Here is a 25,515-nt window from a genome sequence, read left to right as displayed (position 1 = left end):
ACTGAAGTCTGGGGTCCTGGAACAGTGTTTTACTCCAGGAACACAAAAAGTCAAATGAAAAAAAGAAAAACTCTGCTTATAGTTTATTCTTATGAAACATGCATCCTTGGAAGGTAAATCATCCCCAGCTTTGGTCACATTTCACTTTTACTTTGTAAAAAGCTTGTAAAGAACATGCTGAGGAGGCAAAAAAGAGGAAGGTTAGTGTAGCAAAAGAAACCAAAGCAAGTAAAACAGAATGAGCAGAATGCCACAAATAGCTGAACACATGTTCACTGCTTCTCAAATGAGGACATGTTTCCTTCTTATGTTCCCCTCTCAGCCTCACAGGTCTTATTCTCTCTTCTCCATGGTTTACAGTTGCCACTGGACCTGCCTTGAACCAAGTTCAACTTGCTAGGGCATAAGAAAGCTATAAAGCCTTTCCTGCTTAGTTTTCTAACTTCTAAACATGATGAGTTGGTTCAAAAAACAGGTCAAACACGTAACTATGCAACAGACATAGGAATGAGGGCCTGGTAGTTTTTAGCTAAGCCCTCCCAGACTCCCATAAAATATCCCAAGATATGTATTTATGACACAAGACGTAGCATTTTAACCCCTGAACTGGACACACCAATGGATCTCAGTATGCATAAAGTACAGGTTCAATGCTCCTATCACAAGCAGAACACACTTCTGTGAACAGCCTTTTTGCATCATGAAGATCAGTTTAAAAATGTGTGATGGTCATTAATATGACAAAGAAATATCATTTTGATCTCAAAAACTTCCACATAAGTTGATGTAAGTGGTGGGTCAGGGGGAACATAGGAAAAGAAAGCATTAAGGGGATAATGATAATATTTTCTTAGGGGAAAAAGTAGTCTTCTTATTTCAGTAAAAAGAAGGAGATGATCATGGAGCTGCATGGAAAAAGAGGAGGGAGAACATGAGTACCTAAAAATAGCTGAAGTAACACAGTTTTTGCTTGCAATATATATGTACTCTAGCTTGCTGAGTTGCCCCCAGCAATTCTGTAACAATACTTGTAATATATATTTTATTGTAAATAGTTTAAGAAGCACCGACCTCCCTTTTAAAATTTTCTTTAAAAAAGGCTCAGCTTCCAGACCCCATCTAGTGGCGTGAAAGCCTTACAGCAGCCTCCTCAATCAAAACCACATTTAAAGCTTTTCAATGCCCTGTTTTTAAAAAAGAAACAATACAGATGGTTTCAGTTTAACGTCCACCTGAAGGAATAGAAATACTTACACATCCGAAAAATAAAAAAAAAAAAAGATTTCCAGAATCACTAGTCAACTTATAATCATAGACTTATATTAGTCCTATATTTATAGCACTTAATACGCTATTTTTGAGGAGCCAACCCACCACATCCAGATCTTATTAGTATACCGGGGTAGAAGGAGAGAATCTCAATTGCTGCACTAAATCTGAGACAGAAGAGATATCAAGCTGTGAATGAACTTTGGGAAAAAGCAAAATGAATCCGCCTCTGTATCCTGACTCAGTCAGCAAGACTAATCAAATTATGATTATTTGAAGTGAGCTAAACTTTCCACAATTCAGAGCTGTGCAACTGTCTCTAAATTTGTCCATGCATGCCAAGAAATGCTGGCTTTTCAATTACCTCCTTCACTGTAGCCAAGTATAAAGCACTCCCAGCTTCCCATTAGGAAGTTAACCAATTCCACAGCATATGAATAAAATCTACTCATAATCAGGACTTTTTTTCTAGCCCTAAAATAATTCAATTTAAAAATTTTAGGGGCGTTTAACGTTGCCTGTCTAAAGAAGTGGACAAAACCGACTTTCCTGGCTGGAGGCATGCAACAGCAAGCTGAGACAAATTCTCCCACAATCCAATTGGAGAAGAGCCATGTATTTTGGAGAAAAATACTTTGCTGCAAAAATCCTCAGATTTTCTGGATAAATAAGTAGATGCAGCTCATTTGTTCCTGACAAGCAGTGGAATCTATATCTGAATTCTCTATCCTACAAGGACATCACTGTTCTAGTCAACATTTTCAAAATGTAGAGCTATTAGTTTAAAACTACACAATTAGCCATATTCCACTGACTGACATACAAGTTCAGAAGTTAACAGGAAATCTCCCCTTTTCTTAGTCCATTATCAAGCCGAACAAAGAAAAACTATACTTCATCTGAGGAGCCTCTGCTGATTAAAACCAGAAAGTCAGCATCAAGCCTGATCCCCTTCAAATGAGTGAAGACCAGCCAAATCCTGTTGGTTTTATCAAACCTCACCTATATCTGTAAAAAGTCTTACCACACCAGTGCTGTTAGCTGCCATACATGTTACACTAAGATATTGCTAACTATAGTACTGCTACTGGCCACAAATAGCTAGTCTTCAGAGTTCCAAGCTTTTCACTTGCTGGATTTTGCAGATGAGCAGCAGCAGGATTCCCCAGAGCAGCCTCCAGTTATGAAGAAAACCAAGTAGTGCCTGCATCATCTCACTCTGCCTCCATCTGAGAACTGACAGTAGCTGGGGAAGTGAGTTTTACAGGAAGTGTTATACCAGCAGTAAATTATTAACTACTTGTTACCATTTCACCTGTCCCTTGTTGGAAGAGTGCTGCGGTCCAGCTTAACCCACTGGAAGGTAAAATTTTGGCCATCCACAGCAAACGTTTAAAAGTATCTATACTTCTCCCCCTTTTTCTACCCACTCAATTTCTAATCAAAATCCCACTACCACACAATGTGACAAAACAGCCAAAGTTTACCTGATCTAGTACTTTCTACTAGCACCACAGGTGGAATGATAGGACTGAAAAACTTCCACAAGTTGTTGGCCACAGAGTTATGATGGACTACATCAATACCAAAGCATAGGAGAAATTTCTCTTGATGGTTTAAGGCATAAAAATCCCTCGCAGGTGAACATCATGTGCAGCAATGTAAATAAAAATGCAGATTAGGGAAGAAATAGACAGATCTAGCAATTTTTTACTGTAGTTATTTATATATTGTGCTATTCAACAATCCCAGCAAGGATTCAACAATCAAACAGGTACTTCTAAATCATGTCCCTCAAAAACCTCTATTCCCTCATACTTCCTACACTTCAGGAACTATTACATTTTCTTGGATACCGATGACAGCATAAAAGAGAGCTACAAACATGTAGGGAAGCAAGGATTTCCACCATCAGCAGACTTTTTTGACAATGAGGAAAGCATCTGATGCAGTAGCCCTTCTTTGCTGTGCTAGTGGTGTGCTTACACAGTCAGCTTCCTGTTTATCCCTTGATTATGGAGAAATTCAGGGCTGTTTAACCCATTCTGCCAGTAGAATTCCTCAACTAAAATGCTTTTGGCACACATCTTACCTGCAACTATAGCATCCTTTATTATTAATAAGAACACAGAAAATATTCACAAACTCACGCACATACCAACTTCAGGTTTATGCAGTCTATCACAAGTACTCACAGCTTTATGTGGATTACTTTATCTTTAACAAAAGCTATTTTTTCCCCCTGATAATTAAGTGTATTTTCCCCAGAAGAGACTGTAACAAACTAAAACACACAGATGGAAGTGTAAATTCTGGCTTATACTTCCTCAGTGGAGGAAGGATTGTATCTTAACTGATCTAAAAATAAATAATTTTTTTTTCCTCATAAGGCAAAGTGAATTGGCCACAAATACATTAAAAAACAAGTTCCAGCTTTCTAGATTAGCAAATTAGATCTACAGAGACAAGTAGAAGTTTTGGCAAATGTTCTGTTACTTTAAAAAGACAAAAATCCAGCCTAATTTATTTAAATATGAGAAACTCTGGCTTTGGCAGCCCATTAGTAGGACACAGATCATTCTGAAGAGCCCTTTTCCTGAGAGTTTCATGGGGAAAAAAACTGCAGTGGCAACAGAGTGCTTTAGAGCCATTTTTTCTTCCTAAGCCAAACATACCATTCTCACCATGTTTTGGGTACATTTCTGTTTAAGCCAAGGAGGAGAGCTAATGGCTGTCCCAGAAAAATGGTAGCTGAAAGCAGATTTAACACCTGCATTCATTTATGTCACAGCTGGCATCCAGCCAGATTTAACCCACCTCAGCCCATTATGACGAAAAAATGAACATTCAAAATCTGAAAGACTGAAAAAGCTTAATCTCTCATGCATGCCAAAGTCTGGTATCAGACATTGCATACATCCACTTTAGAACCCAGTCTAACCATATTTCAAGCTGCAACCTAATTCTCTTCATTTGTTTTTAACTCTATGTGAATCTGGAAGCACATTATACAGTGAAATGATTATACAGATGTCTGTATCAGTCAGGAAGTCATGTAAAACTCATAAGCACTGAGTAAAGAGCTGCCTTGACCACAGTCTCCAGTCAGCCACTAAAAACTGAGCTGGGCAGGAAAAACAAACTGTAAACCAGGCAGTGCCCATCACGGCTTCTTTCAGTAGTAGCAAGACAGTGCTAAATATAATGATGAGAACGTGACACAGCAATCCAAGTTAATCTGCAGTGGTGAGGCCAGGCAGGCTTCGAAAAAAATTACCTTAACACTGAAGATCTAGTCCCATTTTAAATCAAATTAGATTGTAAGTATGAAGAAGAACATTAATTATGTAAAATAATTGATTACCAACATTGTGATTAATTTTGTTCTGCATCTTTTCTTACTACCATATATTCTGACTTAAAAAAACAAAAACAACAAAGCAGCATGCCATCACTTCCCAAGGGAAAGAAATAACACAGCATAAAACAAGGACAGCCAGATCATACCTCTGAGGTTTACGAATATCCCAGAGTCCCACACCTTCCTTAGAGTTGGCAGTAGCCAGTAATCTGGGTTCTACTGGATTAAACATCACACTGTGAAAGGCTGATGGGTAGTGTGCCAAGCAGAAGGGCTCTGTTGAAAAAGTTAAAATTTCAGACGTAAGAACAAACAATGCATACAACTGTTTGATGCAAGGAGTTTGGCAGCTGAATATGGAAACAGCATAACAAGATCTGAAGATATGGAGACATGTTCAAACCATTTCTAAAGCTGACACATCCAAAGCAATATAAAACCTGGAGCTTTAAAATCCACCCACATGTACATTAATTCTGTCTAAGTATGGAAAAGGACACATACTGAATTTCAAGACACCATTTTCTTTATGGAAGGTTATCAGAGTTTAAAACTAGCTATTCAAAGATCAAATATTTGAATCTCTCAAGGTTCACGACCAAATGATTATCTGGTAAGGACTATACATGGAGGCGCTTCTGAAATCTTCCTAGTAATATATGCCTGAGAGCTTTCACAGCCACTGCTGATTACCCAAACCATAAATGTAGCAGCAATTTCTTGTAAAGGAGAATAATATCACGAGAAATGAAATAAGTTTGTACGAAACTCAGCTCAAAGAAAGCTGCTAAAGGGAAAAGAAGCCTACCTTCTTAAGTGCTGTACAAACAGACAAGTAAGGTGTTCCTCTTGCATAAAAAAAACGTTAACAGCTCTTCCTGTTCACACACAGAGTAGAAAACATGCTCATTCAGACTCCTTCCCTCTCATAAGACTGTGTTTGGACTGCTACTCTGCCTTATTCATTACATCATAATACTGTCTTCATGAAGAGTGGGGAAAAGCCTTGACTCTGTTACCTTCTCTCTGTTTCTGTGAGCTTTACAGCTTTAGGCAGAGTCTAATTCTCTTCCTTGTTTGTATCTTTTGTGGCATGCTGCCACTCTTTCAATCAACCAGAATCAATCCCTATTTTGAGTCAGGGATTATGCCAGATTTTCCCATTCACCATTTACTTTGGAGCAACTCCTGTGTTGCTCATGTGCTTGGGAGACAGTTACTGCCCCGATCCAAGCCACCATGTGCAGCACCTGTAGCCCCACAGGCACCTCCAAAGGTATGGAATTTTCTTTCCTCATATCCCTCATTACCACATATAAAACATGGTTAAGCAGGCAACCCTCTCAAATTCCGAATACATTATGAAATGACTGCCTATCAAGCAAATGAGAGAGAATTAACATTTACTTGTCTTGCCTCATCTGTATCCTCCTCTCATGCTCTATTACAAGTTTTTTCATACAGGGACTTTCCTTTTTAGCATTTTTTTAGCAGTGATGAAAACAAAGGTCTCTGACCACAGATGATGCTCCATGGTGCTATTCATTGTCATAGGAGTCAGAGGTAAAAAGAAGAAAAGAAGCCAACTTTTGTTCTGCCAGTCTGCCCAAAGGCTTTAGAAATTGCTGTTGGTCTGCCAGCAGCTCCAAACAAACACCAAAACTGACCTTCTATATTTGCATCATCAAATCAGAATCCTGCTGGGGCATAAAAGGCTGCGTTATTAAAATGGCAGCCCCCACTGAGAAGCAAAGGCCTGCATTAGCTGAGTGGAGAGACAAACACCAGATTGCCAAATAAAGGAGCTGTGTTTTAAAAGAAACTTTAAATTTGTGTATATTTCTTTAGTCAAATAATTGTTGCGAATTACCGGTGCTTTCCTTCTCACCTTTATTATAAACAGATTGGCACCACAGTTTTCTAAGATATCAAAAGTTGCCTTTCAGGAGAGAGATTACAGGACTTAAACTAATGAGGCACTAAGTCATTTCAATGAAAAGTAGGGGGATTACTTTTCTGTTGTTCTTTATGCCCATTCACAATTGTAGCTCTTATACACCAGAGTATGAACATGTTTCTGGAGGGAGCAGCTCAACACCATCTTTAATAAAAATTGTGAGTAGGTTTATAAAAATCACTGCATAAATCACTCAGCAGTGAAAGACAGGGAGAAAGAGATGGTTCCTCTGCGTCTTTTAATACACTATTTTAAACTAGGAGATTATTTGAAAGACTTTAACAAGCTGGCCACTCAGGGTAACTAACTACACTCACACTAGCAGGCGTAGTGCCTATTCCCATGAAAACACCATTGCAGAAAAGGGCATTGCCCCTGTGACAAGCATTACATCGCAGTAAACATTGGCAGGGCTCACATATAAATGCTGACTCAGGACTACTGTATAAGCGTGGAAAAACCCTTTTTTTCTAAATTCAGAGAACCTAAAACATGACTCCAAAAAGCCCAAAATTACTACAGACAACATGTCTTCACACCATTTTCACTGATGCAGCAATCTCATTCAAAGCCTCAGCAACAGTAAAAGCAATAACAAAGTTTAACTACAACAAAGAAGGACAAACTTAATTTCATATAATTTCAGAAACTCAGATCAGATTGGACATTATCTTATGATGCTAAGCAGCTTCATACAGATGCATTTAAATACCTAGTCATCCCGACTGTTGACATCCACTGTCAGCAACAGGTAATTCTCCTAACAGAGATAGATCTTTATGGTGGAGAGTTCAGGAGAAAGCAATAAAGCAACATTTCACCATTTTCAATTTGTAAACCATATTCAGTGTCTAGTCTTATCATTTGGATATTATGAAAACATATAAACAGGGATGAAGTTCCGTTTGGATTTTACGAAAGTAAAATATTCTCTACAGAGTGATTGAATCTCTTCTTTAATAAAGTTACTGACTTTTTATGCAAGGGAAAAGTGGTAGATGTAATGAGGACTAAATTCACATATGGTATAGTATCAAGTTTAGTTGCAGGCAGTTGGGATTAGCAAAGGGAGGTGCATGGGATAAGAAACTGTCTAAAGGGAAGACAATAGTTCACTGTGCTGTAAGGGACTTATAAGGGACTTAGGAGCAAGAGGGGTGTTAGTAATGAGTTCCTCAAAGATATAAAAGACACGATGTAGATATTTTTATTAAAGTCGGCAATACACACATATGAAGAGTGTACATTGTTTTTCAGAATGTTTAATAAAATTTCTACATGGAAAAGAGATAAGGGGTAATATGATTGTGCCAGAGAAATGCACAAAATTGTGCTGTGCTAGTATGTAAAATTTTTATTTATACTTATACAAAGGCAATATGCCTGAGGTAGGGAGGGTATCTATGAGCAATCTATTCTGAGTATTCTGGTGAGGCTTGTCAAGAAAAGACCTATCTCTGGTTACTCATGTTCATTAAAGCCCTCAGGATGCTAGAGGGCTTTAAAAACTCCTGTGAGACTATAAAGTATGTCTTGTTTCAGCTTTCATTTCCAAGTCAAAAAGGGACAGAATTGCAGTCTAGAAGAGTGATGAAATTCACTAGGCATGGAATAAGATAATTCATTTAAAACATCAGCTTTGACCCAACAACAAATGTGTACAAAATACATTGATCTGGATTTCAGTGCCATGAATAATTTTCCTGTAAGACCAGTAGAAGCTACTGGTAATTGCATTTTAACAGCTTACAAAAAAAGATGAACGTTTATTTTAGCTATGAATGAAGGCAACCATATTCTGTATCTTGCAGATTGCTTAGTGCTCTTTAGGATTAGGTAAACTTGAAGATTCATTTACTTAAGTATTACTTGAGTACTCATGTACTGAAATTCAATTATTAAGGCATTTCTCTCAAATTTATGTAACTACAGTTTTAAACTGAGATTCCTCAGTGTCAAAACCGCAGCTGTAAAAACACAGGTTAGTGTTTTGAGAAGCTGCAGGTTTGTTACATAAATCAACAGTATTCAGCTCTGTTTCAGAAAAGAAAGATTGAAGTAATAATTCAACTTCCCTTTTATCACATAAAGGCTCTAAGTTTCCATACAAGCAGAAAACATTATGTATAAGTGTATCAGGGTCACAGGAAGTATATAAATAGCTTTGGAAACTATTCAAATCAAAATAACAGCTTTCTAAACATATTTTTTTCCCACCCTAGGCTATAGAAAAAAACCCAAAAACATATTCCCAATTGCTTGCAAGTTTGGCAAGATGTTCTCATTGAAAAAACATTCCCTCCACTGCCCCTTTACTCTAGTTAAAACCTATTCATACCAAGTTCTGTGCTAGTCTGCGCTATATGCTGGTACTTTATAAAGTCATTTAACACAGTAACACAGAACTGTAAAGACCAGGGCTTGCCAATCACCGGCCAAAAGAATTTTGCCTCACTCTCACCTTTCTCCAAGACTCACTGTCTCAATTATCCCAGATGAACATAACTTTTCTCCTCCTTGCCTTGCATGAATTCTTCCTAAATGAACTATCTTTTCCTTCTAGAGATCTTACCTCCATGGGAAGACTCTCGGATGTCCCAAATAAGAACCCGGCCATCATCTGATGAACTAGCAAAGATGTTGTCATTTACTGGGCTCACTGAAAGGCCATACACTGCATCTTCATGGGCAAACACGTCCAAGGTCTCCGTGCTGGAAAACAGACACAACATTATTATTCTTCCTTCTTTTGCTATTGTTTTATAAAGCAAAATATTTACCATTTTATCTACCTAGTAATACTTAATGACAAATTTTCTGTAATTTCGTAAGAAGACCCTTGTGTTTAATTAGAGTAAAAAACAAACAAAATGCCCACGTACAGGGACTTCATGCTATGAGGAAAAAAATCTCTCAAACTAAAACCCAAACATTAAAAACTTCAGATACTGCAAGATGCTATGGAACACATGTTGTATTAGATTAAGTTTGGGAAGATGTAATGGAAAAGAGGAAGAAGCCTTGCGACCTCTGGAATCAATTTTTACTTCTTAATGTAAAAAGGAAACAAGACAGAAGTTCATTCTTTAATACAGGCTTCTGTTTTGTTCAAAAGTTCAGTTGAAACTCACATAAGAGCAGCTTTCCAGATGGCTTTTTCAGTAAGCTTTCTTTGTTTTTCAGGATAGACCAGACCTACATTTTTCCATGTAGAAAGAATGGCAAAAAAAACAACAAAATAAAAATAATCCCCCTAAAACTATACCTAGATTTCAGCCATTTCATTTTTTTTTCTAAAAAAAGAAAAAGCACATTCTCTATTCTTTTCCCAATGTTTTAGATCATCTAAAAAGCTGGAAATAGGGGTATAGAGAGGCCAAAAGCTGAAATACTAAATCAGAAGATCCTGGGACTGTTTTATTTCTTTTTAAAAGCCCCTTTATTTCTTTAGGGAATAAACTTTGTATACAAGCCCTATATGCCATGGAAGCTCCACCAAAGAGATCCCACATAAAATTTTGCTCACATGGCAAGTGATGTTCATAATGGCAGATATACTAACTCTGTCTCAGGGACCATTAATAAAAAAAGGTGGGGGGGAAAGCAGTTACAGAAAAAGCCATTTAAAGTTACGAAAAAGGAGTTGACAGACCTATTGTTATCACTAAAAAGAGATTAACTTTCCACAGAAATCAATCAGAATTTGGTGTGTCAGACTACTAAGGTTTCTTTTAGAAGATCACACAAAATAGAGGAAAGAATTCTGTATGGATTACAACTGGACTTAGCATACCTAAAAAGATAAAAACCTGATAACAAAAGCACATTAAAAATATGCACATATCAAAAAGACTTGTTAAAACATCTCAACAAGACATAGAAGGAAAAAATGTGTTACATACAAAAGATAAAATGACAAAGATCTTGTAGAAGCTTAAAAAGTCAGAACACAATAAACACCAGCATCTAAAATTGACATTTCCATATTTAATTAAAACAAGAAAAACAGAACACTAAACAAAAAACTCTCCCAAAACCAACCCTCCCCCCCCCAAAAAAACCAAAAACAAACAAAACACCCCTCCCAAAAAGGCCTAAAATGTTAAAACCAAAACAAAAACTCCCCAAACACTAAACAACATGGTATTCCTGAGAAAGCATCAGAACAGAAGACGAAGTTACTTTGGCCCAGCTTGCATGTAAGATTTATGCAAGAAGCAGACATAAGGTACAGTGGAAGGCAGATATACACTGAACAATTCAATGCAAAAGGCTTTGGACAAACACATCAAGAAATATGTCCAGATTATGTTATTCAGGAAACTCAAAGAAATGTAAGGTTTTATATTTCTCTGTTCTTACATATATCTCTTCCTGCTTTTTCTTTATTTTCTTGAGTTCAAGTTAAATGAATGGTCAATGCTTAAATCTGCAGAAGTAATTAGCACAGACCAAAATTTTAAATTTTTTTTTTACTTCAAAAGCAGTAAGCTCAATGGACCTGATATCTAGAGAAGTCCAATTCAATATTTTACCACTGCTGTATTAATTACACTTTGACTAACAGCTAAATCTTGATGTAGCACCACAAAGCCTAATTCCCAACTATTTTGCAGTTTTGGTAGAAAGTAAGTATCAAAACCAATATGCTTCATGTTAGTGTGGAGAATCAGGCAGCTGCATCCAAAGTTTTAAAAGGAAGTTAGGTAGGCCAAGCACTAGCCATCTTAAACACAAGTCAGGTGAGTCTGTTGAAAAACACGAAGTCTGTATGTGCCAACAGTTGCATATGTGCCAGAATAATCTACTCAGAATCTACTATGCTGCCTGCAGGAGAGCATATATATTTAAAAATCATTCTCTTTACTAAGGTCAAAATAATACAGAACCCAAGTGCTGAAAAGAAAATGGGGTGATGGGGAATACTTCATTCCAGTTATGAATTTAGAGAAATAAAAAGCAAATTTCAGTATTAAAGCACTGTTCTTCTCCTAAACCATTAATTTAAAACAGAAAATGCCTCCAGTGAGTTGACATCAAAGGAGTTCTTGAAGCAGTTGAAACACAAACTGGGTATTTACCTTTCAACATCATGGAGTATAACTTGTTCATCATTGCCTAAAAAGAGAAATATAAGCAATTAACACCATGCTCTAGCGGTTAAAAAGCATTATAGTGAAAAGAACCCCAAACTACCTTCTTAAAAAAAATTTGCAATTTCAAAACCAATATTGAAACCAAGAAGACTAGACCAGCTCAGCTGCTACTTGGTTACCCTCTGCTCAGTTATATGAAAGGCTCCATGTGATATTGCCAGTCATTACCAAATGTACCAGCAGTTTCATCTGCCACTGCTCAACAAATAATTCTATTTAAATATGCTACTAGCATCATTCTTTGTTCAGTTTGAGCTTGAGTTTTGGGACATTTGCAATAAAGACTATAACATGAAGCAGCAAAACACTTTTAACTCTCATGAAAATACATCTTTCTTCCTGCTCAAAGGACGCTCCGTAAAAAGATCGTGGATGGTGAAAAGAGATGTCATAAATGAAGTGCACACCGCTCCCAGATCAAATGCTGCCAGCTAACACTGTCAGCATTCAGGGTTTTGCAGCCTTTGAGAAGGCATGAATGAGACAGCCAATGTAATTTCTTCTATATTAACAAAAACCAAACTAAGTAACCAGACGATCATGTCACTTTTCTTTGATCACTCCATTGAATACAATGGAAACTAACCACATGTGTGCAGGCTAACAGGGTCACAGACGCTAAGGAATTCCAGTAGCTCATGCAGAGTTTTTCAAGCAACAACAGATTATTTTTTGAGTCCCTGTACTGAATATTTTATTACCTAAATTTGGCACCTCCTCTTTAGAAATATTTAAGGACACACACACTTTTATATGTAATTCAGAAAAACAAACAAACAAACGCGAATCAGAAAGCCTGCAAAGTCATATTTTTATGCTCTGTATATCTTAGTAGCTGTGATGTAGAGTTGTGAAGCTTTCCTAGTGCACACTAAAGACAGGTTCAGAAGGAGCAAGATTTCATGTTATGATTCTTAAATGTTCAGTTGACTCAGTTTTCATTTATCCCATACATATTTCAGTTGTATTCTGTTTCAACAGAGAAGTATGAGAAAGTTTCCCTCTGACTAGTGAGGTGTGAGAATTTCTACAACCACTTGCTCTTTGCCCAGGCTCCTAGTAAAATCGTGCCAGCCTTAGATTACTGCAGTAGCTCATCTTTTCCATGGTACAATAAACAAGTCATTTAAGCGTAAGTGTCCTTTGGTAATTAATTGTATTTGGAACTGCCCATTATACATTATTACACTGTTTATACTTAGTAAAACTACTCTAGTGCCTATGTAGTGAAAAATGAAGCCTAGTTTCTCCAATGACAAAATTTCCTCCAGCAGACAGTCCTGGCTCTTCAGTCTCCATCCAGTATGAACACAATCATTCCAGTTGCCTGGTTTCAGGCATCTAGTCATCATGGGATCAAATTCCCTTCCATCACAAGCTTCAGAATGGGAAAGAAAGAATGAAGGGAAAGTGGAATAACCACTGTTTTCCTCTGTTCTGTGTGTGGGAGGAGAAAGTAGTGACAAAAATCTAACCACAAACTGGTTGCTTCTGGTGAGGATCCATCCCTGCAGAAAACATCACTGCTGTTCAACCCAGGGGGGTTCCCACTTACAGTGTTCTTGCTTTAACACTGGAGAGTTCATTCTTCATTGAGACTAACTGGGTCATAATTGTGTACACAACTGTGTCATTTATAATCTCTCTTGTTTTGATAACTGCAGTTACAACCATCAGAAAGACAGGAAGGATCTGCCATTCCCTTCAGTTACTATACTTGTAAGGGTGAAATACTGCAGAGCACATACAGGGGAGCACAGTTAAGGTGGCCTAAAACCCATATCTGTCATATAAGCCCTAAAAGAACAAATTCAATTTCCTGTAGGTTTATTTCAGCTTTTCATATACCTAACATTAAGTGCAAAGAAAAAAAAGTCCATGCAGTTTACTAGGAAGGGACCTTGCATTTCAAATGCTGCTCTACACTCAGTGTGTGTGGACAGAGAAGGGCAAAAATGTTCTTCAGGGATGGGAACTTTTTGGGACAGTTTTTTCCTCCAGAGATTACATGCAAAACACTGTCCACTCAGTTCCTGCCTTTCATTTTTGTAACAGCTCCATGGGGTGCTTGCTCCTTCAAAGCAAAGAGCTCTGAAATTCCTTGGATGCAATCCAATCTGTACTGAAGTGGAAAATCCCTTCTCCTCTGTTATCAAGAGTTGCTTTAGGGAAAGGTCATCAGATCCTAAGTCATTAGTCGTTGGCAGTCATTCATTAACAGAATAAATTGAGCTCTGTGTGACCTGTGCTAGTTTCCATATTCTAATTTTTAATTTTGGGGTTTTTTAAAGTATTCCAATCTTCTATGATTTAAATACCACTCCAAACGCAGGTGTGGGTGTGGGTGTCTGTGTGACAACCAGTAGTTCCTACGACCCACAGTTCTTTCAGACTTTTTAAGAATCTCCCAGAACATCATTGAGTGAATAAATATAGCTATCCCCATTTTACCAACAGAGATAAAACAGATGGTACATCTAGGCCATGCAGCAAAATGACTCGTTACAAGGGATCCAAGAGCCAGACTCACAGCCCTTGCAGATGAGCTCACTGAATCTTGATGGAACAGCTGAAAGAGTTCCTGACTCCTCCAATGGAAATAATTTCTGGCAGAGTCACAGTGTTTTTATGCAAACTGGAGGAGGAAAAAGATATGAGAACGGCCAGTTTCTCTGTGCATCAGCTGTCACAGCTCCTCTAACCTGGCATCTTAGCAAAAAATCCACCATAATCAATTAGATAAATCTTTAAATGCAGGTGTTAACTTCAGTAGCAAGGTACAATCAGACCACTCTTCTGCCTTTCCTGTGAAAACAGCAGCCTCTGACAGCAAAGCCCAATGGACAGAGGGCTGAGTTGGACATGAGAAAATACCATTCCATCTGGTCCAGCAAGACTTGGCACACTTCATTCCTTGAATATTCATGTAAGGTTCCATTTGTCTGAATTCAAACTAAAGTAAAAGAGACTCTGGCCCAAAATTCCACTGGAATCACTTGTGCAGATATATTCATTTGAAGACAGCGTGTACTGCTGTCTTTCTCATAAAACAAACAGCAGTCCCCAGAATAAGAAGATAGGCATCACTGTTTGACAGTCTAGGGGTTTATTCCACCTGAGAAGTATATCTGAATAATTTCATCCTTGAAATCTGACACCATCTTAAGCTTTGTCATGTCTTTTTTTTAAAAGCAATATTATAATTTTAACACAACACTGAAGGACGGGAAGCTTCTACCATACACATGAACTCAGAATCAATCTCTAGCACTGATTGGCAGTTCACAAGTCTTGGTTCAAAAAGGCAATGAAGGACTTTGACCAAGTAGTCTCATAGTACCCTAAAGTAAGTCTAGCTGTATGTTAATGGACATATTGATGAAAGATACAAATTCTCATCCATTTTATGACCATGTCAGATAGTGGAAATGAAGTACAGCAGAAAATGACACTTGACTGCATTGACATTCTTGTGCCTTTTTCTTCTCAATTCAATTTTCCTCCCTATCTCAATACCTTAAAAATCAAGTGGTGAAATGGACCTAAATTACAGAAATTATTACCCCAGAACAAGTATATGTCCACTTTCCTTACCTTAGTTTTAAGACCGAATTAAACTTTCTGTTAAAAAGTAGATTTATATTAAAAAGAGATGAGAGCAAAAAGGGTTATCAGAGCCCAACGTGCCAACAAGTTCTAAAAGGCAGAGGCTTACCTAGTAAGAACTGAAACGGGGTCTAAGAAAACATGATCCACCAATAGATGGCAATAGTCCTTCATGAACCATCTAAGGTTGCATTGAAATCAGACAGTAGCAGCAAAGATTTTCAAGCATAAGGCTTGAGTGCCAGAGAGAATGCAGGGTCTGGTACAGCTAAGAGGGAATACCAAAGACAATGTTTTCCATAGTCCTTAGCACAAGTAGGGGCAGACTGGACCCAGGATTCTCGCGATAGCTTGAGACACGATGTGCTTACACCGGGGTTTGGAAAAAAAAACGGCAAAATTTAAAATGTTGTGCTAGTTAAAGGATTCCCTGTTCCCAAATAAATTCCAATTGCTGATTAAGAACACCTTCCAGATCTCATGTGGGGCAGGATCTCACTCATGGCTTCTACTCCAAGGCATTCACAATACATATTCAGGTGAAATCAGGGTGCTCTTCCTTCCTTACCTCCAGAGAACACTTTTGTATTGCCACTGTTGAAAGCTAGGCAGAAGATGTTAGAGTGATGCTCCCCTTTCAGCTGAACTGGTTTGACTCTTGAGTGGATGGCTTCTTCCATATGCCAAAGTAAGACCCGGCGGTCATCGCCTCCTAGAAGAAATAAAGGAAATGTGCATTACTGCCAGAGCCATGTGTAAATTGATTACAGACAAATTACTTAATTCTGCAGCTATTCATAAAAAGCTTTGCTAAAACCTTAATTAGCATAAAAAATGTATGCCTTTTTGGATATATAAACACACATTTACATTAAGATGTCATGCAGTCAGGTATTCAACTAAAACTAATGTTTCTGCCAACACATAGTGACAACCTATAGCAACCTGGAGACTCAGAAATTTACTTCTATGTAAAACTCCATGGAAAGCTGTAGATGAATTACATGCCGAAGTAATTCACATACACATGTTGGCAAAATGCTTCTACACCAGCTCCTTGTTGCCAGCATTGCTTATGTTATTCATAAAATACGAACTTTTCCCCCCTTTCACTGACAACTATATTTCCTCCAGCAGTCTTTCCTAAGCCTTCATAGCACAGGTTGGCTCAGGACTGACAGGTGGCCATAAAAAGATTTTACTGAAGCATTCAGAAGTCTTCAGGATGCACAGTTATGTCAAGCTTCTAGATCTGTAAAGGTTAAGACAGACATTTCTGAGGTGAAGTCCTGACAAAGGGAGTACCTGAGAAAGGAAGTTCAACTCGCTTGCTTTACATCTTGCTGCACTCCTAATTGCTTGCCTACATGCAGCTCTCAGTTCAGAACTCTATACATAAATATATTTAAGTGCCTCCTTCTCTTTCTGGCAAACAGTTATATATATAATAAATACTAGACTTTTCACGCTTCAATTGCATTAAGTTATTATTTATTAGGAAAAAAAATAAATCAAGATACTATTGTATTGGTCAGCATTCAACAGCAATTTTGAATGCCTGTAAAATCTGAATAAGGTTTCTTCAAGTCAGACTCAAAATATTTTTGGTATCTGTCTTTAATAACAAATGGAAGAGAATGGCATCACAAGTGAAATGTGACACTAGAAACATGCTGATTACAGTTAGAACATTTTACTGATTCTTTGCACAACCAAAAGCCTAAACTCAGAGCCTTTTGAGCTGCTATGCAGAGGACAAAGGCATCAAAAAGAGAAAAAAAGAAACCAAAATTACTTGGGCTGCTGTTTACTTACAGAAAAAGTAAATGCATAAATAGATTTCATTACTGCTGTTAATCAGATTTCTTGAAACTTTTCACATCATATGTTGCTATTAAGGAGTTTTCCCATGGAACTGGGTTATGTCAAACATCCTACAAGTAAATAGTCTCTCAGCCTTTGAGTCTCCTAAAAGATTTTATGACACTTTGATAGACAGTACAGCAGCATGTTATGATTACCCATGCTCCATGAAATTGTGTATTCCTCCTCCTGATTTTGTACTTAGCACATCAAACGAGATTACATGATACAAAGATTTGTGATGCATTTGATAACTACTGAGAATGAGTCAAATCTGATGGATCCAAAATCTCACGGTAATTTATGGTCAACTAAACTGATGGGAACTTATACTCCTTTCTGTCCAGAAATAGGAGAGAAAGTTGCATTTGCACTCTAGTGATTGCAGATGAGCTTGTAATAAGGAGACATAGAAATACATGAGTCTCAAAACATATGACCACATTATTCAAGTTAAGCTTAGGAAGTAATTGTCACACTAAATGTGTCTACTTCCCAAAGCTGCCAACAGCCATGTCATAATGTTATCACCACCTGAAAAACAATTTAAGCAACATTTAACACAGGTGAACACCAACATTGCTTCTATCATACTTCATTTATTGCCCTCCCTAAAAGACATTTCAGGGCAAAATATAGTAACATATTGTTGTTATTTGTTACCATAGCAAACCAATTTTCAAAACCACTGCAGTAAGTCTACACATCCTCCTAACAGCACAGCTGCCTAGGTGTCTCACTTTAAGAGTAAACTCATAATAATAATTTCCACCAACCACTGTCCAGATGCAAGTAAAATAATTAAGACATCCACAGAAAACAAACATTACTGTGGTTCCCAGCACACATACAGTATGGTAGGAGTAGGATAAATTGCAACCTGTGCAGAAAATTGTTAGTATGAAAAGTTGCCGCTACGTTCTCTTTTATCAATTCCTATACCTTGGTGCCTGTTTTCCTCCACCTTGGAAACTACTTTTCCTGTTGGATGCAAATGTCTCCCTCTTCCCAGACACCTAGATCTCCATGAAACTTTGATGGTGGCACATTCCACATTCTAGAAGCTTTTAAATGCTCCCCACATTTATGCAATGCTGTCCCTTCTCCATCTATCTATTCTCATGTACATCTTTTTCTTTGAGAACTTCTACATCTGTTCATTCCTCAGTTTTATTTCTCTCATACCCCACTGAGACATAAAAGTTCAACAAAATAATAACATTAACTGTGTTGGAAGTATGTTCCCTTCTAATTCCAATTCAGCTATTCTAGAAATACTTCTGACTTAAGGCCAGTTCCACCAGAAAGAAAAAGTTACCCAATGTGTTGGACCACAGAGGATTTGTGGGAAACAAGACACTTCAGCAGTCCCTACATCCTCACACAAGAGAACAAGAAGTGTTAAGTCACAGGCAAATAATACCCAAGAAAAGGTAAATCTTAAGTGCCTGAAACCAGGAAAGGTGCAAATCCACAATCTCCATTACCCAAACCTGACTCTTTCCATAAGAGGGAAGAAAGGAGGGAGGTACACGTGTATGGACAGGTATACAAGGAGAAAGCAAAGAAAATGTGAATATATAGTTTTTATGCTTTGTAGAAAGGAACTATGATTCATCAGACACAAACTGCATACACATTATGCAGCATGAGTTACAAGTCTGAGAATTACAGGAAACTTCAGGTCCATAGCATTTGTTACGTGCAGTACATCACCAAATGAAGATTAATTAAAATGCTTTCAGTTTATGGTGAATTTATTGTGCATGTACATCAATTCTACAACAACTGAGGCAGAAGCCACATTCTTAACATAATATAGAGCATATACCAACAGCAACCGGTTTACTACATATCTGCAAAACCTGGATATATGGCTTCATATGAAAATACCTTAGTCAACAAGGCTCCACATGTGGATTTTCTGGAAATTAAAGATCCACAGAGAATTTGTAATTTTTCAGTCCATGGTGTCAAAACCAATAAGTTTGGCATCTACAATGAGGAAATAGCTTTATTTTCATCTTATTTTGCAGATTCTGTTTAGAACTGTATGACTGACAATTTGAAAAGTAAAAGTTTGTGTGACCCAGCTAAGAACTACACAATGCCATTCTACAGTTACTTTTCAGAAAGGAACCACATTTTAAAAGATCTAATTAGTCAAGTACTCCAGTGCTCATTACAGGAGCAGGGTCAAACCTGCTTCTACAATCAAAACCAAAGAGAGACAGGAAGAGAAGTCTCTTCCTTCTAAACCCAAAATAATTTGAAGGGGGCCAGAACATACCCATGTGAAAAGCAAATCTATTACAAACATTATGTGCATAGCTCACGAAACACACTTGAGCTCCTGTGTACTAACAGAAGCACTTCAAAATCATATCATTCAGGATTGAAAAACTGCAGTTTTAAAGTGCATTAACCTTGCTGATTGTGGACAAAGCTCAAGACCACTACTCCCCTTTATCTCCCATATACCAGGTCCATTTGCTGAAGAACCTACATGGCAAGTGGGCAATACTTCTAAATCATAACATTAAAGATTAGTTTTATTGCTTGTGTCTACTCCAGAAATTGCATGAATCACAGAAAGCAGGATTGGATGGTATTTCAAGAAGTTGATCATTTAGTTGGCCCTGGCCAAAGGCAAAAGACCAGACTGTCAGAATTATTCCCAGAAGATAAGTCTCTAGTTTGCTCTTAAAAAAAAACCACTGCTGAGGTAGATTTCATACCCTCCTTATGCAGCCTATTTCAGTTCTTCATTATCCTTGCTGTTAGGCAGATTACCCCATTATATCAAGCCTGAGGGTGCATCTTGGCATTACATATAATCCCACTCCCCTTGCCCTGTGCTCCTGCTATTTTCCTTTCCATTGGATTCAGTGGCCATTCAGGCAGGGGGTAAGTTAAAGAAGTTGACCTGACACAAAATCAACTGACAGACAAACAGCCTGTCCCTACCTATTCCATCCCCCTGATCAGATTCTTCCATCATACCAGTTTCAGACTTTAAATTACGAAAATGCCACAGTGCAAACAATGAAGAGAAATAAGTGAATGAGTTACAGGATAAAGGGAAAGTGCAAGATCAAACAGCATCCTAAAATCTTTCTTCCTATAATTTGAGACCATTTCTTTGTCCTATTCCCAGTAGACAAAAAAGAGTTTACAACTTCATGTAATAATAATTAAAAACACCTTTATGCAGCTCAAGACTTGCATTTCTACTCAGCTGTTCTTTCTGTAGACTAAATTGACCCCTTTCTTTCACTGTTTCATTCTTCTAGGCCTCTGATCATTCTTCATGCCCCCTCTTCTGAATTTTCTCAGTTTGGGCACATCTTTCTCAAAACACAGTGCCCAAAATTGAGCACAGCACTCCATTTGAGGCCCCAACAGAACCACAGCAGATTTACTTCACATGCTTTGTCATGTCTGACAATATTTGTGTTGTGATATTTATGCATTTGGATCCTTTTCTACATGACTATGGTCTAGTCTCCAAGGTGTATTGTAGAGACAACCATTTTTATTCACATGCTGTAGGTTGCACTTGTCCCTATCAAAACACATGACATTTTTTCCCGTGTAATATATCTTAATTAACTTGAATTTCAACTCCTACCCCCTGAAATTACTGCTGCCTTATCCCATCTTTCCTGAGAAATTTTATAATTTCTCAGACATTAATTAAAACATGATGTAGTAACTGAACCTAATATCCCTCCTCACACAGAATTCTGCTTGATACAAAGACACTAAGATCAAAGTGTCCCTCCTTAAAACATACTTGATACACAATCCCCTTATTCAGAGGTAATACTCCACAAGATTTGCTAAAGTCACCTCATTCCCCTGTTTTAGGCTCATGTTCCTTCAGATTTACATAACAACTAAATGACAGATAAATTTCCAACAGTTTCTTGCATCCTCACAGATTTAGGATCATAGACCAGCTATTAATTTTTGCATTATCTGGTAGGAGGGAAAAAAAAGCCAAGAGAAAAAGAACACTGGCATGGATTAAATAAGCCTCTGATTACAGTACTTTCCAGAAGTTATCTTGAAAGTGCAGTTTAAAGTATGCAAAAAAAAAAGTGGGAGGTTCTGATAAAGATACTCATGTTTGTAAAAGATAGCAGGCATGAAAAAGGACAGTCAGATAAACAAACAGGAAAACATATCCACCAAACCTAAGGATGGGAGAAAGACTATTACACAGACCAAGTAAAGCTGATTTTTAAGAAGTCAAATTGCAGGAGATGCTGGGCAATATGAAGGAAGAAGTTAGTTGCGTACCATTGCATGGTGATTTTAATTTCCATGCATGGACAGTCATGTGTTTCTCAAACTGTTAAAAGAAAAAAACACTATCTAGTACATAAAGTGTTGCAAAGACACATTTTCCCCAATAAAATCTTTCAACTCTATCCAGAAGCAAGTTTTAACCAATTTCAACCCACTTACACATTTTTTATATGTTAAGCTTTCCTCTTCCCTTGTGTCATTTGACAGGTAGTTTTTTTCTAATTGTCACACTGCACCTTCTCCTCAGTGTCCACCTCCTCCTTCCAATTATTTAAATTTTTTAAAATTCTTGTCCTTATGTCAGTCCCTTCTTCTAGCACTCCTGTCCCAAAACATTAACCTCTCTCTTTCTGCCCCTCTATAAAGTGACACTTGAGTTTCACACAGGTGCAGACTGGCCCTCAACTCAATTTGTGGACCTCAACTTTTTTACTTTGAAATATGGTTAAGAACAAAAATAAAGACTATTAAACATGTACTTTCCAATACAAGATTTAAAGACGTTAAGATACCAAAAAGTTTCAAACATCCTTTCAGAGGGCCTGCTGAGGCTTGTCTACACCAAAGTTCTCTCCAAAATCGTAACAGGAAAATTATCTTTAACTGCAATATAAGCCCTGTTTAAGCAGTTTGAATTGTTTACTGAAACAGTAATCATTAGCCTCACAGACTTCCTTCTGTGAGACACATTTAAAAAAAAAAAACAGGACACATACCTAAGGAAAGCATTCCAGCCAAGTGATGAGAACAGCACTAACTTGGATGCAGGCTACTATTTCAATGGCATTGGTATAGCTGCTATGAATGCACTGTATCAGCTGTACTTAAAACAGCTCTAACAAGGTCTAAGTTGTTAACAAGTCACTCAGCCAAAGCAGCCTTCTCTAGGTTAAGAATACACATATTAAGACTGAACAACTGAAAAGACCGCTTACACTCTCCCTTTTCATGCGCTCCAATATGTTAACTCTCTTAGCTGCTACAAGTGCAGTTGGAAGCATCCAACATCTCATCCTTACTTCTGTATGCTGACCATTTTGAGGGAAGAGAGACTCTCATACCACCAATTCTAAGGCTTTACCTGCATTTGTAAGTCTTTTGAAGCAACTCTTCTACAAAACTTCAGAGTAGAGACAGTTTACACCCTTCCTTTACCTTTCCTCATTGCTTTTCTTCCTGCTGTTGCTACTCCTCAGAGCTTCAAGATCAAGTATGGACTTAAAAAGGAGTGCTTTGAGTGTAATTTTAATGAAGTTTAGTCTTATAATGGTGTGAAACTTAACAGAGTATCCATAAATCTTTGGACTTTTAATTTCTTGTTCTTGACTGAAGCACAAAGCACAAAACAACATAGCTGTTGCTATGGCAGATAAAGCATTCTAGATATTATGCTCATGGATAACACAAAAGTTTTTAAAAAGAATGTTACCATTATTAGAGCTCTTCATTTTCTCAGGGCATCAGTAGAAGGTCAGACTTAAGGTAACCTGTTCTTGGTTATCCCAAATTTGTGTACTGCTAGCACATGTAATTTTTTTTTTTTTTTTTTTAGGAGGGTAGAACTCTAGTAGCATTTATATACTACATATGGAGGAAAAGCTTATCCTCTTTGAACATTCTGATGCTTTATGAGAAGTTAGGAAATTGAAAACCGACATTGCTTGAAAGCCTTCCTTTTACATACCCTTTTTTAGATATCCACTAGATGTGAATTCTGCTTTCATTCTCTCACTGCACCTACCTTGGTTCAGGCAGTTTGGACAAAATTAATTCTTAAACATCCTTTCCAGCCCTGGACTGTTTATGCCTCTGCCTAAAGAATGGATGTCAACATAGGTAAGTACATTGATGTTGAGCAAGAAGAAAAGAAAATACTGATGGTGTTCCCATCACTTATTACGGAAAATAAAAAAGAAACAACAAATACACTTGAGCTCTCTGTAGCACTTTAAAAGTAAAAATACATTGCTCTGCTTTCTACTGGAGAAGGACCAGTAGAAACCAGCATGACAACTGGCACAAATGGGAACTTTAGAATAGGTGAATCAGCATTCCCTTCCCATACACACTCATGTTTATATACATATATATGTATGTATGAATACACACATATATTCACAAGATAAGTGGATGCATATCTCAGAAGTTGCATGTGCATAAAGATAAAAGAATCCCTAACAGTAACACTGAGATCCTTCATGGACACTTACTACAGAAATCATTGGACATAGGCCTGTAAGTTTCTTCGGGTAAGAACGTTGAATTTAGGAAGGTTTCAGTGTATCAGCTTCCACTTTAAGTTTATACAGGGTTTCTAGTCTGCCCTTGCTTAAAAGTAACGAGTCATAAAAACTTTTTATTGAATAGCCTTTGAAATTAGTACTGATACCATTGTATGATACAGTTCACCTCTTCCCAGACACCACGGCAAGGCAGTAAAGTGTCCGCTCAGCCATGTCCCCGTGACATTCCTCAGTAGCCTCTGTCGCTATTCACAAGGCGGACAGGCAAAACCGAGGCCCTCGGTTAGTAACCAGGCCAGCACCCTCCTGCTTTTTATTGAATAGCCTTTGAAATTAGTACTGATACCATTGTATGATACAGTTCACCTCTTCCCAGACACCACGGCAAGGCAGTAAAGTGTCCGCTCAGCCATGTCCCCGTGACATTCCTCAGTAGCCTCTGTCGCTATTCACAAGGCGGACAGGCAAAACCGAGGCCCTCGGTTAGTAACCAGGCCAGCACCCTCCTGGCAAGCGGAGACCACTCTCCACAAAGCTGCCACGGCCTTGTGCCAAGGACCTCTGCGACTCCCCCGAGGGCAGCTGCCCCACACGACGAGGAACGGGCCTTTCTGGCTGCTGCACGGCCCCTGGGGAGGGACCAGTCGGCATCCCTGGATGATGGAATTGAGTGCACCCTTAGCAAGTTTGCTGATAACGCCAAGCTGTGTGGTGAACTTCATACACTGGAGGGAAGGGATGCTATCTGCAGGGACCTTGACAGGCTCGACAGGTGGGCCTGTGTACGTCTCATCAATTTTAACAAGGCCAAGTGTAAAGACATGTGCCTGGGTCAGGGCAATCCCATGCACAAATACAGGCTGGATGGCGAATGGATTGAGAGCAGCCCTCTGGAGAGGGACATAGGGGTTTTGGATGAGAACCTTGATATGACCTAGTAATTTATGCTTCCAGCACAGAAAGCCACAGTGTCTTGAGCTGCATCAAAAGAAGCATGGCCAGCAGGTTGGGGGGGGGGGGCCCGCCCCCCCGCCGCCCCCCCCAGCCCCTCCCTGGCTGGGGGTGCAGAGCCTTTCCCCGTCCTCGGTGTCGCAGCTGATGTCAAGCCCTCGCTTCCCTCCTACCTGACAGCATCCCCCACCCCTATGGCTCCCTCAGCCCCGGGCAGGCAACAGAGGGGACCTGATGCCAAAAACCATCATCACAAATATATGCCCCTCTTCCACAAACGCGCCCTGCAAGGAGAGGGAGGAGGAACAAAACAAAACCCCACTCCCCTCCCCCAAAAGAAGATGGGGTGGGGGTGGCCTCAAAGTGACCAGTCCCTCGATTAAACCGATCCGGTTCCCGCCCGATGCCGAGCGGCACTGCAGCCCCCCCGGCCAAACTCGGGCCCGCCGCCCGCCCCCGGCAGCGATCGCTGACCCCCGGCCCGGGGCACGGCGCTGACAAATGTCACCCGGTGCCCACAATGCGCGCCGGGGGGCGGCTTCTTCTCCGTCGTCGTCCCCCCAAAATAAGAAAATCCCCTTTTACGAGGAAAGACACGCGAGCCACCAAATAAAAGGGCACCCCTAGCTTCCACCCCCAGCGCCTGGGAAACACTCTCGTAAAAACTTTGTCCAGGGCTCCCCCCCCGATAATAGTGGAATTCAAAACCTGTCAACCATTTTAGATCCCTACTTGAGAAAACATCATTCCCGGGCACCGGTGGATTTGGGAAACGGCTCTGAGCAGCGCTGCCGC

The 25,515-nt window shown here is 38.8% G+C and overlaps 1 protein-coding gene across 2 annotated transcripts in view; it reads right to left on the bottom strand.

The window, feature by feature from the left end:
* DCAF5 (DDB1 and CUL4 associated factor 5) overlaps positions 1-25,488 on the bottom strand; it is a 70,623-nt gene extending 45,135 nt beyond the window's left edge. Inside the window, exons 1-5 of one of the 2 annotated variants that reach the window (XM_017742227.1) lie at positions 25,453-25,488; positions 15,918-16,061; positions 11,669-11,705; positions 9,160-9,299; positions 4,777-4,906 (exon numbers count right to left, since the gene is read on the bottom strand). In XM_017742227.1, the coding sequence (XP_017597716.1) occupies positions 4,777-4,906; positions 9,160-9,299; positions 11,669-11,705; positions 15,918-16,029 (419 nt within the window). In that variant the 5' untranslated portion in view covers positions 16,030-16,061; positions 25,453-25,488. Of the gene's footprint in view, positions 1-2,756; positions 2,892-4,776; positions 4,907-9,159; positions 9,300-11,668; positions 11,706-15,917; positions 16,062-25,452 lie in introns of those variants that run through there. The other variant, XM_017742228.1, reaches the window with a different exon arrangement.
* Positions 25,489-25,515: the final 27 nt, after the last annotated feature.

Source organism: Corvus brachyrhynchos, unplaced genomic scaffold (genome assembly GCF_000691975.1).
Source record: "Corvus brachyrhynchos isolate BGI_N302 unplaced genomic scaffold, ASM69197v1 scaffold115, whole genome shotgun sequence".
Taxonomy (NCBI): Eukaryota; Metazoa; Chordata; class Aves; order Passeriformes; family Corvidae; genus Corvus; species Corvus brachyrhynchos.
This window is presented reverse-complemented; position numbering and strand designations above follow the sequence as displayed.